The sequence below is a fragment of the Ahaetulla prasina genome, chromosome 8 (assembly GCF_028640845.1).
Source record: "Ahaetulla prasina isolate Xishuangbanna chromosome 8, ASM2864084v1, whole genome shotgun sequence".
NCBI classification, from domain to species: domain Eukaryota; kingdom Metazoa; phylum Chordata; class Lepidosauria; order Squamata; family Colubridae; genus Ahaetulla; species Ahaetulla prasina.
The window spans coordinates 33,488,710-33,501,380 of record NC_080546.1 but is presented as its reverse complement, the minus strand read 5'-3'; the positions used below and the strand labels follow the sequence as shown (position 1 = coordinate 33,501,380).

The 12,671-nt window shown below is 44.8% G+C and overlaps 1 protein-coding gene across 1 annotated transcript; it reads left to right on the top strand.

Annotated features, from left to right (window-relative positions):
- The first annotated feature begins 374 nt into the window (after nucleotides 1-374).
- Nucleotides 375-6,564, top strand: LOC131203182 (uncharacterized). Its single transcript, XM_058193139.1, has 3 exons — nucleotides 375-3,204; nucleotides 4,182-5,743; nucleotides 5,860-6,564. Exons 1-3 carry the CDS (start codon nucleotides 375-377, stop codon nucleotides 6,562-6,564), a joined length of 5,097 nt encoding a protein of 1,698 aa, XP_058049122.1.
- The last annotated feature ends 6,107 nt before the right edge of the window (nucleotides 6,565-12,671 follow it).

The window sequence follows — 12,671 nt, the reverse complement described above, 5'->3', positions numbered from 1 at the left end:
GAACTGCATGCCTTAACCAGAGCACTAGAACTATCAGAAGGATTGTGTGTTAATATCTATACAGATTCAAAATACGCCTTCATGACAGTGCAAGTACACGGAGCTCTGTACAAAGAAAGAGGCCTCATAACGGCTGGAGGAAAAGGAGTCAAGCATGGACCTCAGATTAGGCGTCTGCTAGAGAGTGTATGGGCCCCACGGAAAGTAGCTGTTATATATTGCAAAGACCAATCCTAGAACCATTAACCTGTGTCACGGGAGGAAGAACTATTACCCACCAATTCGTATACATGCCAGACTGCCCAGTCACCTAGATGGGGAGAGATTTGCTATGTAAATTGAGGGCGCAAATCTCATTTGAAGAAGATGGGACAATGGCAATGAAATATGGGAAGGTGAAGATGGAAGTGCCCCAAGAAGAGGGATGGAGAATGATGATGCTGGTGAAAGAGATAATTGAAGACGCCAGATGGAAAGAATTTGAGGTCCCTTACCTTTGGGCCGAAGATAATCCTCCAGGCTTTGCATGTCACCATCCTCCAATAATAGTAGAAGAAATCCCAGGGAAATACCCAGTGAGAATTAGGCAACGTGCATATCCACGACCCATCATGCAGGCTGTACAGAAGATCATAGACTTTTACCTCACCCATCACATTCTAGAACCTATAGAGTCCAAATGGAACACCCCAATCCTACCAATCTCTAAGGGTGAGGGGAGGTTCAGACTGGTCCAGGCGCTTCAAATTGTGAATAACTCAACAGTGACTATTCATCCAGCTGTCCCCAACCCGTATGTAATCCTGGGATTAATTCCTCCTACAGCTCGTTGGTTCTCAGTCATAGATCTTAAGGATGCATTCTTCACAATAGCAATACATGAAAAAAGCAGGCATTTGTTTGCTTTCGAATGGGAAGACCCAGTAGCTGGGAGAAAGCAACAATATGCGTGGACCAGGCTGCCACAGGGGTTTAAGAATAGTCCTACGCTATTTGGCACGGCCCTAGGCAAAGATCTACAAAGGTTACAGACCCCTCCACCGGATGTAGTGCTTCAGTATGTGGACGATTTATTAGTGACAGGAAAAACAGAAGACGACTGCTGGCAGAATACATATGAGCTGCTTCGTCTCTTGCAAGAATGTGGTTACAAAGCATCCAGGAAAAAGGCACAATTAGTCTCTACTGGGGTTAGATATCTAGGATATGACATAGAGCAAGGGAAACGGACTCTGGGTCATGAAAGGAAAGAAGCCATCTGTCAGTTACCATCCCCCAAAACCAAGAGGGAGTTAAGGGGATTCTTAGGTGCTGCAGGCTTCTGTAGAATCTGGATTCCAAACTTCAGCTTAATTGCAAAGCCCCTGTACGAAGCAACAAGAGGAAGTGATAAGGATCCACTGATATGGGGAAAACAGGAAGAGAAAAGTTTCACAACCCTTAAAGATGCTTTACTACAAGCCCCGAGCTTAGGACTGCCAAACTTAGATAAGCCTTTTCAGTTATATGTAGATACCAAGCAAAACGTTGCAGTGGGGGTACTGACCCAGAAATTAGGAACTTGGTTTAGACCAATTGCTTATCTCTCGAAGAATCTCGATCACGTGTCTAGGGGTTGGCCAACTTGTTTGAAAGCCATTGCAGGAACAGCCTTGCTAACACAAGAAGCTAACAAGTTAACTTTTGGTCAGGAAATTGAAATTCACACACCCCACGCTTTAAAGAGTATCTTAGAGGCAAAAGGACATTTATGGCTAACGAACCCACGCATCCTTCGTTACCAAGCTTTGATCACGCATAACCCAATGGTCAAAATAATTCAGTCAACTGCCTTAAACCCAGCTACTTTGTTGCCTGAACCAAAATTAGGCACATCCCATAACTGCATCCACACTATTGAAGAAACATTTGCTAGCCGCCCAGATTTGAAAGATGTGCCCTTCCCTGAGCCAGATTATACCTTGTATACAGATGGAACAAGCTTCTACCATGAAGGGATACGGAAAGCAGGTTATGCAGTTGTAACTTTGCAAGATGTTTGGGAAGCTGAGCCCCTCCCTCCAGGCACAAGTGCCCAGCTTGCCGAACTGCATGCCTTAACCAGAGCACTAGAACTATCAGAAGGATTGTGTGTTAATATCTATACAGATTCAAAATACGCCTTCATGACAGTGCAAGTACACGGAGCTCTGTACAAAGAAAGAGGCCTCATAACGGCTGGAGGAAAAGGAGTCAAGCATGGACCTCAGATTAGGCGTCTGCTAGAGAGTGTATGGGCCCCACGGAAAGTAGCTGTTATACATTGCAAAGGACATCAGCGGGGAATGTCAGACACCATTCTAGGAAACAATAGGGCTGATCAGGAAGCACGCCACGCAGCAGATAAACCTGTCTCTACAGAAACATCTTTAGCTCTCTGGGTCCCTGAAGAGGGAGTTAAACCTTGCTACACTTCAGAAGAATCAGAACAGGCCCAGGCACTTGAGGCAATCCAAGAGCAGGGGTGGTGGATCTTACCTGATCAGAGAGTTTTTGTCCCTCAGAACCTGGCATGGGATACAGTACAACAAGTGCACAGGCACCTCCATTTAGGGAAGACTGCCTTGGCTAATGCATTACTGCGGGAAGTTTACATTAACAAAATCCACAGTATAGCAGCCAATGTCTGTACCAGGTGCCAGGTCTGTGCAGCCAACAACCCCAGGCAAGGGCCCCAGCCCCCACGGGGACATCAACCAAGAGGAAGTTACCCTTTTGACTCCCTAATGATAGATTTCACTGACATGCCCAGATCAGGTCCATATAGGGCTATGCTAGTTATCATTTGTACTTACACCGGGTGGCCCGAATGTCTACCAACTAGGACAAAGAAAGCCTCTGAGGTAACCAGGGCATTACTACAAATCATTATCCCTAGATATGGTCTGCCCTCAAGGATCTCCTCTGATAATGGCCCTGAATTTATACATAAAGCCACTCAGAAGCTAGCCACCACCTTGGGGATAACATGGAAGCTTCACTGTTCATTCCACGCAGAAAGTGGAGGTCTTGTTGAAAGGGCCAACAGGTTTATTAAGGAGAAAATAGCAAAAATCTGTCAGGAAACACACCTCAAGTGGCCAGATGCCCTTAACATGGCACTTGTTGCTGTACGCTGCACGCCACAAAAAGGCCTAAGGGTATCTCCATTTGAATTGCTATATGGTAGGGTCCCAAACTTGGTCCAACCCATGTCCCCAATAGTGACCACATAGCTGACACCATTAAGGCCAAGCAATTGGTAGCTTTGAGCAACGTAGTTAAAGACTACAGAAATATGTTTTAACCTGTAGACACAAGATGCTGGTCACAGCTACCCATAACATCTGCCCGGGAGATGAGGTCTGGGTGAAAGATTGGAAAAGGGAGGTTCTAAGCCCCAAGTGGAGAGGACCATATACTGTTGTCATGTGTTCTCCCCTTGCTGTTAAGGTAGCTGAAATCAAACCCTGGCTTCACTGGTCCCGTGTTAAGTTGGCTGCTCCGACTCAGTGGGAAATAAAGAGGGACTCTTCCCAACTGCTTAAACTAACCCTTAGAAAGAAAAGAAGGAAGAACGGGAACCTCATTCCTCCTGGTGACACCCCAGGAAGCTGTCCCTCAACGGACGAATGAGGTGAAGAATTCCTGCAGGTGTCACTTCCGAAACGTGACGCCCATCGCACGGGCAACGGCAGGAAATTTCCGGAAGCTGTGCTCACGGATACAACTGATTCAAAAGGACACTTGAGTGTAAAAAAAAAAGGGGGGGGGGCGAGGGGGAAAGCTAAGATAGCAAACAATGGAATCTAACCAGAGGTTGCATCAGACCACTTACATCTGCAGAGGTCTGATAACAACCACATGGATCGTGATGATCCTACTGCTTATCAGTATTGTCATTCATTTCAAGCTTCTGAATGCCAAAGAGGGGGGAAATGCTGAAATGAGTCCCTTAAAAGAGAAGGAACTTAGATATCAAAGGGAAAGGAGTGCATATACCCAAGTCCCAGAAGGGCGGGGGGAAATGATGATCCCGATACCCACTTACAAATACCCAGAGCCACAAAAAAGGGAAGCTAGAGTTTTATCATCCCTGAAGACAGAAACTGTGTCACAACAGTATTCTCAGTGTGAACATTGTTTTGTTAACGCTCCAACAGGAAAACATTTTATATACAGCATTGCCAAATTACCTAACTGTCCAATTAGCAATCTTCCACCTTGCATACACCGTGGAATGTATTTCTGGCAATGTGCATACAATGCTACCATAAAATGCCATCTGCTAAACACAACTTGGATCCCCAAACACTTGGAGGCTCGAAAACGGGCTAGAGTCCCACGACAGGCACCATTGAAGGGTCAGACTGTGAGGTGTGACTCATGCATCCAGGGCAATGCTTTTTTATACAATCCAATTCTGCCCAAGGAATGCAACAATAAGGGAACCTGTCAGTATGACAAACGAATGTACACAACCTGCCTCTCTGGAGGAATAACCAAGTGTTATAATGGTTCCTTAATCCCTAGAATTCTCCCCAAACACTCTCTGGGAGGATTTACCCCAACCCCTCCTGATAACTCCCCATGTCCTAACAATTGCACAACCTGCATAAAAACTGTACTTCGAGGTAATACAATCACTACTACTTTAATCTATCATACTCATTATAGATGTGAGGGAAAACGTACCCCTTGTTGTTATAAGGGAACATGGTATACCATTTGTGACCAGAAGGCTGAATGTTATGATCCAAGGATAAATCCAGCCCAGACTTGGTTGATAGCTAGAGCTAAGGGCTCAAGTAGTGGGCCTGTGATGGCACAAACTCAGATATTATCAACTGCACATTCTGGCACCTTACAATTCGATATTTGCAAAATAGCTTATTGGCCCACATCCTGTGGCGACCTGGCAAGGCATAGGTCTCTCACTCAGAATGACATTTACATTTGCCCCTACCAGTGGCCATCAGGATATGGAATTGGAAAATGGGACTGTAGTAATACTGAGGAGTTGTATTGTCCCTATTGGAAGTGTGCCGCATGGGCGACCTTTTTCCAAGACCAAGGCAAAGGAACCTACCTCAAAATATCTAGAGTTCCTACTCTCTCAAATTGTCAAAAATATCAGTGCAACCTGGTAAATATTACCATTCCCAACCCTCAGGCGTGGATCTCCAGGTACGGAAACTCTATGGGTATTAGATTATGGGCATCAGGTACTGATCCAGGAGGCCTTATTCATCTATCCTTTGAAACAAGATATCATCCTACTAAGAACTATACTAGATATTTCTCTGAATTTTGGAAGGAAGTAGAAATTGAATTTCAGCCCTCTCAACAGGCTCGTAATTTATTCTTGGAATTGGCTTCCACCATTGCACATACCCTCAACGTGTCTAGTTGTTATGTATGCGGGGGAACAAAAATGGGTGATCAGTGGCCCTGGGTGGCACAGGAGTGGAATTACTCCAATCCATATAACATGTCTGCAATGCCAGCACACCAACCTGAGTCGAGATGGGAATTACAAACAGCCATTGTAGCTCGATGGTGTCTGGCTAGCTCTAACGGAACTGGACCCCAGGTGGGCAATACTAGTTGTCTGGAAACTCAGGAGTGGAACCAAACCACTAGAGAATGGCTCCATTGGCCTAATCAAACTATTAACTTCTGGTCAAATTTCTCATTAGACAACATCACTGTAGCCCCTCCAGGGGTACATTGGATTTGTGGGTACATTGCATACAGTAGCCTTCCGATAGGATGGAAAGGCACATGTACACTGGGAGTAGTGAACCCTGCTTTTTTCATGCTGCCCCTGGACCGCCGCAGGTATTGGAAGCAGGCCATTGGCAGGGAAGAAAGTTGAAAGCAGACTTTAAAATAGGTGGTAATCAAAAATGGAGGGAAGATGAATGGCCTGCGGAACGAATAATACAGGTGTATGATCCTGCCACGTGGGCAAATGATGGCATGTGGGGATATCAGACCCCAATTTATATGCTCAACCGCATTATCAGACTACAAGCAGTGGTAGAGCTTATAGCCAATGAAACTGCCCAATCTCTGCGAACATTGGCCCAACAACAGAGAAAATTTAGGGATGCAATCTATCAGAACCGTTTAGCTTTAGATTACCTCCTGGCTGCTGAGGGAGGTGTATGTGCGAAATTCAATTTCAGCAACTGTTGTTTGGAATTTGATGATGTGGGAGAAATCATTGAAAATAATGCTCGTCGTATAGAAAAAATTGCCCATGTCCCGGTTCACCACTGGAAAGGGTTTGAGTGGGGTAACCTTTTTGGATCATGGGTTCCTAAGCTCCCTGGGTTACAGGCTATCGTAGCTTTAATTGGCTTGATTGCAGCAGGATGTGTTATTTTACCTTGTATTCTCCCCATCTTTGTCCGTACGATTTCCAAGAGCTTGTCTTTGCTAGTAGACAAAAGAGCTACAGAAAAGGTTCTGGTCTTGTGGGAATATGAACAAATGACTACTTCTGATATAGAACCCAATGAATATGAAACTACCCTGTAATCAGATGATAATTGGGTAGTTCCAAGAGGGGGGAATAAAAGAGAAAACCCCAATATAGATAACCCCAAGATCAGATATTACCAACTTGTATAAAAGTCAACGTGTCACTTAGAAAGCAGAAGTATACCAGTGGGCAGATATAGTGTTGTAAGCTTTCAGGAAAATGCAGAAACATTTCTACAAACTGTTCTTGTGTGGTTAAGAGGAGGGGGCATCGAGAGTAACACGTGTATCAGAAGGTGTATGATAAGAGTAGACCATATATGGACTTTTGCTTGCTTCGACCTATTAGGATAACTTCTTCTTTTCCTTATGGCAATGTATGTAACCAAAAGTATAAAAGATTATGCTTAAGCTTTACTCAGGGCTCAGACCTTTGTTTTCCACGTAAGTGGGGGTCTGTGTCCTATTTGCGCAAATAATAAATCAATTCTTGTTTGTCAAATCCTTCGTGGTATTGTCTCCTCGCTTTAAGACGTAAGTTTTCTGCTACATCATCAACTACTATAGATATTACTTTGCATAAAAAGGATCTCCCTTTGCTTTTCAATTGGATGTTAAGGTATGTTTCAAGCAATAGATGTGCCCTCTTCAGGTTGAGCATGACTCCATTGATCCTATAGACTATATAGACCAAGGATATCAAACTCGATTTCATTGAGGGCCACATCAGGGTTGTGTTTAACCTTGGGGGGTGTGGGGGTGTGGCCAGGGTGGGTGTGGCCAGCTTGACATCACTCGTATCAGGGGCGCAGGGGCGCCTGTGGTGGCTTGAGTGGCCTGCCAGTGAAAACAGCCTCCTAATCTCCGTTTTTGGCTGGGACGGTCTCCTGCAACCTTCTGCCAGTGAAAACGGAAATCAGGAGGGCCACACACAGAGGCACCATGGGCCAGTCCTTCACTATTTCCAATGCAACCCTATGGGCCAGATCTAAGCACCCTGCTGGCCGGATCTGGTCCGCAGGCCTTGAGTTTGACACCCCTGATATAGACAGTATATGCCTAAGGCTATTTGAACTTCCTCTTTGTAAGGCACATACAATATTTTTTGTTGTGAAGGTAAAATCTAACATAGTCAATGCAGGTTCTGATACTCTCATAGAATAGTTGCCATAGTATCTATGACCAGTTAAAAACTACCAGTTTAGCAGATGGGAACTGGTTAAATTGTTATGTGTCTTCTCACTCAAGTTAGTAGTAACCTTTAAAAATGGAGTGACATGTTGGGTGCTCCTTCCCTCTCTTCTCTAATCGTTCCTTTCCCTCTCTTCTCTTCATCCCTCAAGTTCATTCCCACGTACCATTAAACCCATTTCACTGGGTGACCGAGCAGCCTCTCTAGTAAGAGGGTTACCTGTATAGTATGAAGAAGGGGCTAGAATTAATTTTTGTGTTTCAGAAAATACACTTTTTCACAATCCTTGAGCTAATAAATCTTAGAGACCATTCTAGGGGAGGGTGTTGTTGTTGTTTTTACTGTATTATTGTGACATCTAGTCACCAGACATGCAACACGTTCCCTAATCTATATTCCTGACTTTACTTTCCCCTGGTACTCCATTTTTTTTCAAAGTCAGATTTAATACAGTTTGAGTAATTACAGCTTTTGTACACTATTAAGTAAATTATGTTGCATCATGCAAGAGTCATCAGGGAACATTGCTTCAGAAAAGCTGGACAAGTATCCTATGTATATTTAGGAAAATTTATGATGAGAAATAGGAAATATTCTCATCATTGAGGGAGAATAATTAGTGAGAAGAAAGCAAGGAGAGAAGAAATGGGGCACTAGGGGAAAAATCTAAGAAAGGAACCCATTTTCTTGGGCATGATTTCTTATTGCAGCGTTGCTTTTGTGCATATCAACAGTTATAAATCTACGAAAAATAAAAATAAAGTAGCAGCAAGGCAGAGCCGGGTAAATAAACTCTGGAGTTTCATTCTGAAGAAAAGGAAGTCATTCTTTACATATAGGCTTATATACTCTGGATATTCACATGTGTAGCCTAATGACTGTATTAAAAACAATGAAAAAGATATTCTGATTCTTTTATTATTAGGTCTCATTGAACAGCAATTATTTCTTGCCCTGTTTACCTTCTACCTCACCTAATATCTTGCAAGTTACAACAACTAAAGTAGTGTATGATGCTACTTAGCACTTAGGGTTGCTTAGATCTGGTCCATAGGGCCAACCTAGAAACAGCGAAGGACCGGCCCGTGGTGCCTCTGCCAGCAAAAAGGGAGCTAGGGAAGGCCGTGGGTGGCCCTCCTGAGCTCTGTTTTCACTGATAGAGGGTTGCAGGAAGCTGTTGCAGCCAAAGATGGAGCTCAGGAACTTGTTTTCGCTGGCAGAGTGCTCAGGCCACTACAGGCGCCTCCGGCAAGCCGGCCACACCCACCCTGGCCATGTCCATCTCACCCCCCCAAGGTCAAACACAACCCTGATGTGGCCCTCAATGAAATCAAATTTGACACCCCTGCACTACAGCATGAGGTACAATTCCAACTTACTGTAAAAATGCCTATTTTGGATTATAAGGAAATGGATTAAATTATTTTTTTTATTATTTGTACTATTTTATGCACAGATAGATAGATCTGTGTCATCTTTCTGATTTTATCTCTTTTGTATTTAAAACAGAACTGGCCATGCATGGTCTTCTGATGTTCTCTGTCAAACTTCTATGGTGATTTCTCCACATTTTTACAATGTAAGGAGAAATATTTCAAGAATTTAATAAGAATGATGATGATGCAATGGCATCATTATTACTATTGAAAACTCCAAGGAAGTCCCTAACAATAACTTCGCTTTTGGATTGAACTGCAATTTGGGAAGCTAAGGAACAACTAGAGCAGGAGTCTCCAACCTTGGTCCCTTTAAGACTTGTGGACTTTAGCTCTGGGAATTGAAGTCCACAAGTCTTAAAGGGACCAAGGTTGGAGATACCTGCACTAGAGGCATACCGTATATACTCGAGTATAAGCCGATCCGAATATAAGCCGAGGCACCTAATTTTACCACAAAAACTGGGAAAAACTATTGACTCAAGTATAAGCCGAGGGTGGGAAATGAGGCAGCTACTGGTCAATGTAAAAAATAAAGATAGAGCCAAGTAAAATAACATGAATATTTATTTGAACGAAAAACAATAAAAGTGCAAAAGGGGGAAGGAGGATTCCCAGCTTTAGAAAATTTAGAACTACGCCGCCTTTGGTATGACCTGAGCATAGCTCATAAAATTATCTGCTACAATGTACTTCCTATCAATGACTACTTCAGCTTCAACCACAACAATACACGAGAACACAATAGATTCAAACTTAAAGTGAACCTCTCCAATCTAGATTGCAGAAAATGTGACTTCAGTAACAGAGTTGTTAATGCCTGGAATGTGCTACCTGACTCTGTGGTCTCTTCCCAAAATCCCCAAAGCCTTAACCAAAGACTATCTAGTATTGACCTCACCCCATTCCTAAGAGGTCTGTAAGGGGCGTGCATAAGAGCACCAGCGTGCCTACCGTCCCTGTCCTAATGTTCCCTTTAGTTGTATTCCTTTTATGTATTCAATTCATGCTTATATTTATATAATTATTTAATATGTATTTGACAAAATAAAATGAATGAATGAATGAATAGAATAGAATAGAATAGAATTTTTATTGGCTAAGTGTGATTGGACACACAAGGAATGAATGAATGAATGAATGAATGAGTGAGTTACTTCAACAACATTGTCTCACAGAAATTGACAATACAACTGCAAGCATGAAAATGAGTCCTCCTTTAGCTTCCAAGGGACCAGGGTGCCTCTGAAGGTCAGTGCTCTAAGCACTAAGAACCCAGCACAAATCTAAGCCTGTATGCACACCAATAGTGAAAATACCCTGCACAGTGTCTCTTGGCAGAGAAGGTTAATTTTCATAGACGTTGGGGTGGCTCTTTTTTTTTTTTTTGGCAGGGCAATAAGGGTCTCTAATATCATTAAACCCAAGTGTGAGGAAAAAGACAGCAGCTAAAATGTTAAGGCCAGTTGTGTGACCTTCTCCAATACAGTTGGCCTGGCTGTTTGCCAAAACTTAAAACACCCTCCCATCCCCCCTCCCTGCTAAAGCTTCTTTCTTAAAACAATTGTGGTCTTTGCCTTTCATTGTGCCAATCGACTTTAGATGTGTGTGTGTGTGTGTGTGTGACTGAGAGAGAGAGAGAGAGAGAGAGAGAGAGAGGGAGGGAGGGAGGGAGAGCAAAAGGGGGAAGGAGGATTCCCAGCTCTAAACAAAGGGAAATCCCGGAATGCCAGCGCGAAAGGCGGTGCTCACGTTCCTCCTCCCTTGCTCAAAAGCCCCAACATGATATTGGAATTGGATGCCATTATATACCTGCTGAGGGGATAATTTGAATAACTTGAAAGATATAAAAGCTCTAAACATATTTGTTTAAAAATCTAAAATCTATACTTAAAATAAAAGAATATAAAGTAATAAAGTTCTTTAAAGTTGTAATTCACTTTGCTGCTGAAAAAGAAAAGAAGCTTAACACCTTAAATGGTATTTATTAACTGAAATATCATCAAATCAAATATATAATGAGGTATATTATAATGACCTTTGTTTTCAGAAAGAAGCATGATGGAAGTTTTTCAATAAAGGGGGAAATATAGAAAAAACTTAGTGTCATGCTCATATATCATCTTTACAGATGTTGTTAACACTATACTATGGCAGCATATGATGGTACAATGTTTCAATCAATTTCAGGATGAAAAACTCATCAATGAGGAGGAGGAGTATAATTTATTAACCTTGTATGATATCAGTTTTTCAAGGACTCTAGAAGGACCTGAGGAAGAAATCTCTGCCCCCTCCCCACTTTCCCTTTCCAACCCAGCCTTCCAAGGGGACCTTTGAGGGAGAAATCTCTGCCCCCTCCCCACTTTCCCTTTCCAAGGCAGCCTTCCAAGAGGACCTCTCGAAAAGAGCGAAAGCTTTCTCCTGGCCGTTTTACCACCACCACACCCTCCACGCCGGCCATCCTAGGCTGGGTTAGAAACAAGGAGGGGGAAGTTCAAGGACCACATCGATGGCACGAGCTCAGATTGTCGGCTGGGGATGATGGGCGCTGCAGTGCGATCTCGGGAGAGACTAGGGGGGAAGAAAGAATGACTGTTTCCCCACACCCTAGGATTGGGGAAAACATTGACCCCCCCCCTTAGTTGCGGGAGAAGGGTTGCGCTTCAAAGCGGTCGCCTCCATCCATCAATCCATCCTTCCTTCCTTACTTCCATCCATCCATCCATCCTTTTTTTTTTCCCAGCGAGCGGTGCGTGTGTGTGACATGCAAGCAAGACGTCTCACGGGGCGTGTGTGTGTGTGTTTGTGGTGGGGGTCTCGTCCCAGCCACCCACCCACTCGCTCCCTTTCCCTCTTCGGAGCGTGGGCTGTTCCCGTTCGCCCTGGCCTCCGTCCTCCGATCTCCTGCGGCGGCGGCGAGCCAGCGAACCGGGCACCGCGGACTTAGGCAAGGGGGAGGGGGGGGGGGAGGGGGAGCTGCCGGCTGGGGGGGGGTTGAGGGGGGTGCAAGAGGAGTGAGCGTGGAAAGGCCTTTTTGTGTGTGTGTGCGCGTCTGTGTGCCCTAGGGAGGGAAGCGGAGCTGCCGGCTGTGTGGGGGTTGAGGCGTGCAAGAGGAGCGGCGTGGAAAGGCCTTTTGTGTGTGTGCGTGTGTGTGCGCCTGTGTGCCCTAGGGAGGAAGCGGAGCTGCCGGCTGTGTGGGGGTTGAGGGGCGTGCAAGAGGAGCGGCGTGGAAAGGCCTTTTGTGTGTGTGCATGTGTGTGCGCCTGTGTGCCCTAGGGAGGAAGCGGAGCTGCCGGCTGTGTGGGGGTTGAGGCGTGCAAGAGGAGCGGCGTGGAAAGGCCTTTTGTGTGTGTGCGTGTGTGTGCGCCTGTGTGCCTAGGGAGGAAGCGGAGCTGCCGGCTGTGGGGGTTGAGGGCGTGCAAGAGAGCGCGCCTCCTCTTCCTCCACGCCGCTCCTCTTGCACGCCCTCAACCCCGCCATCCCCACCCTCTCCAGCGTGAAGGTCACCTCCTCCTCTTCCAGGCGGCGGCGGC

Excerpts from the sequence above, each read along its gene's own strand:
- LOC131203182 (XM_058193139.1), top strand. The coding sequence starts at position 375 with ATGGCAATGAAATATGGGAAGGTGAAGATGGAAGTGCCCCAAGAAGAG. Across the intron at positions 3,205-4,181 it reads TCCATTTGAATTGCTATATG|GAAAACATTTTATATACAGC; the intron begins GTAGGGTCCCAA and ends ACGCTCCAACAG. Across the intron at positions 5,744-5,859 it reads TCACTGTAGCCCCTCCAGGG|GTATTGGAAGCAGGCCATTG; the intron begins GTACATTGGATT and ends GGACCGCCGCAG.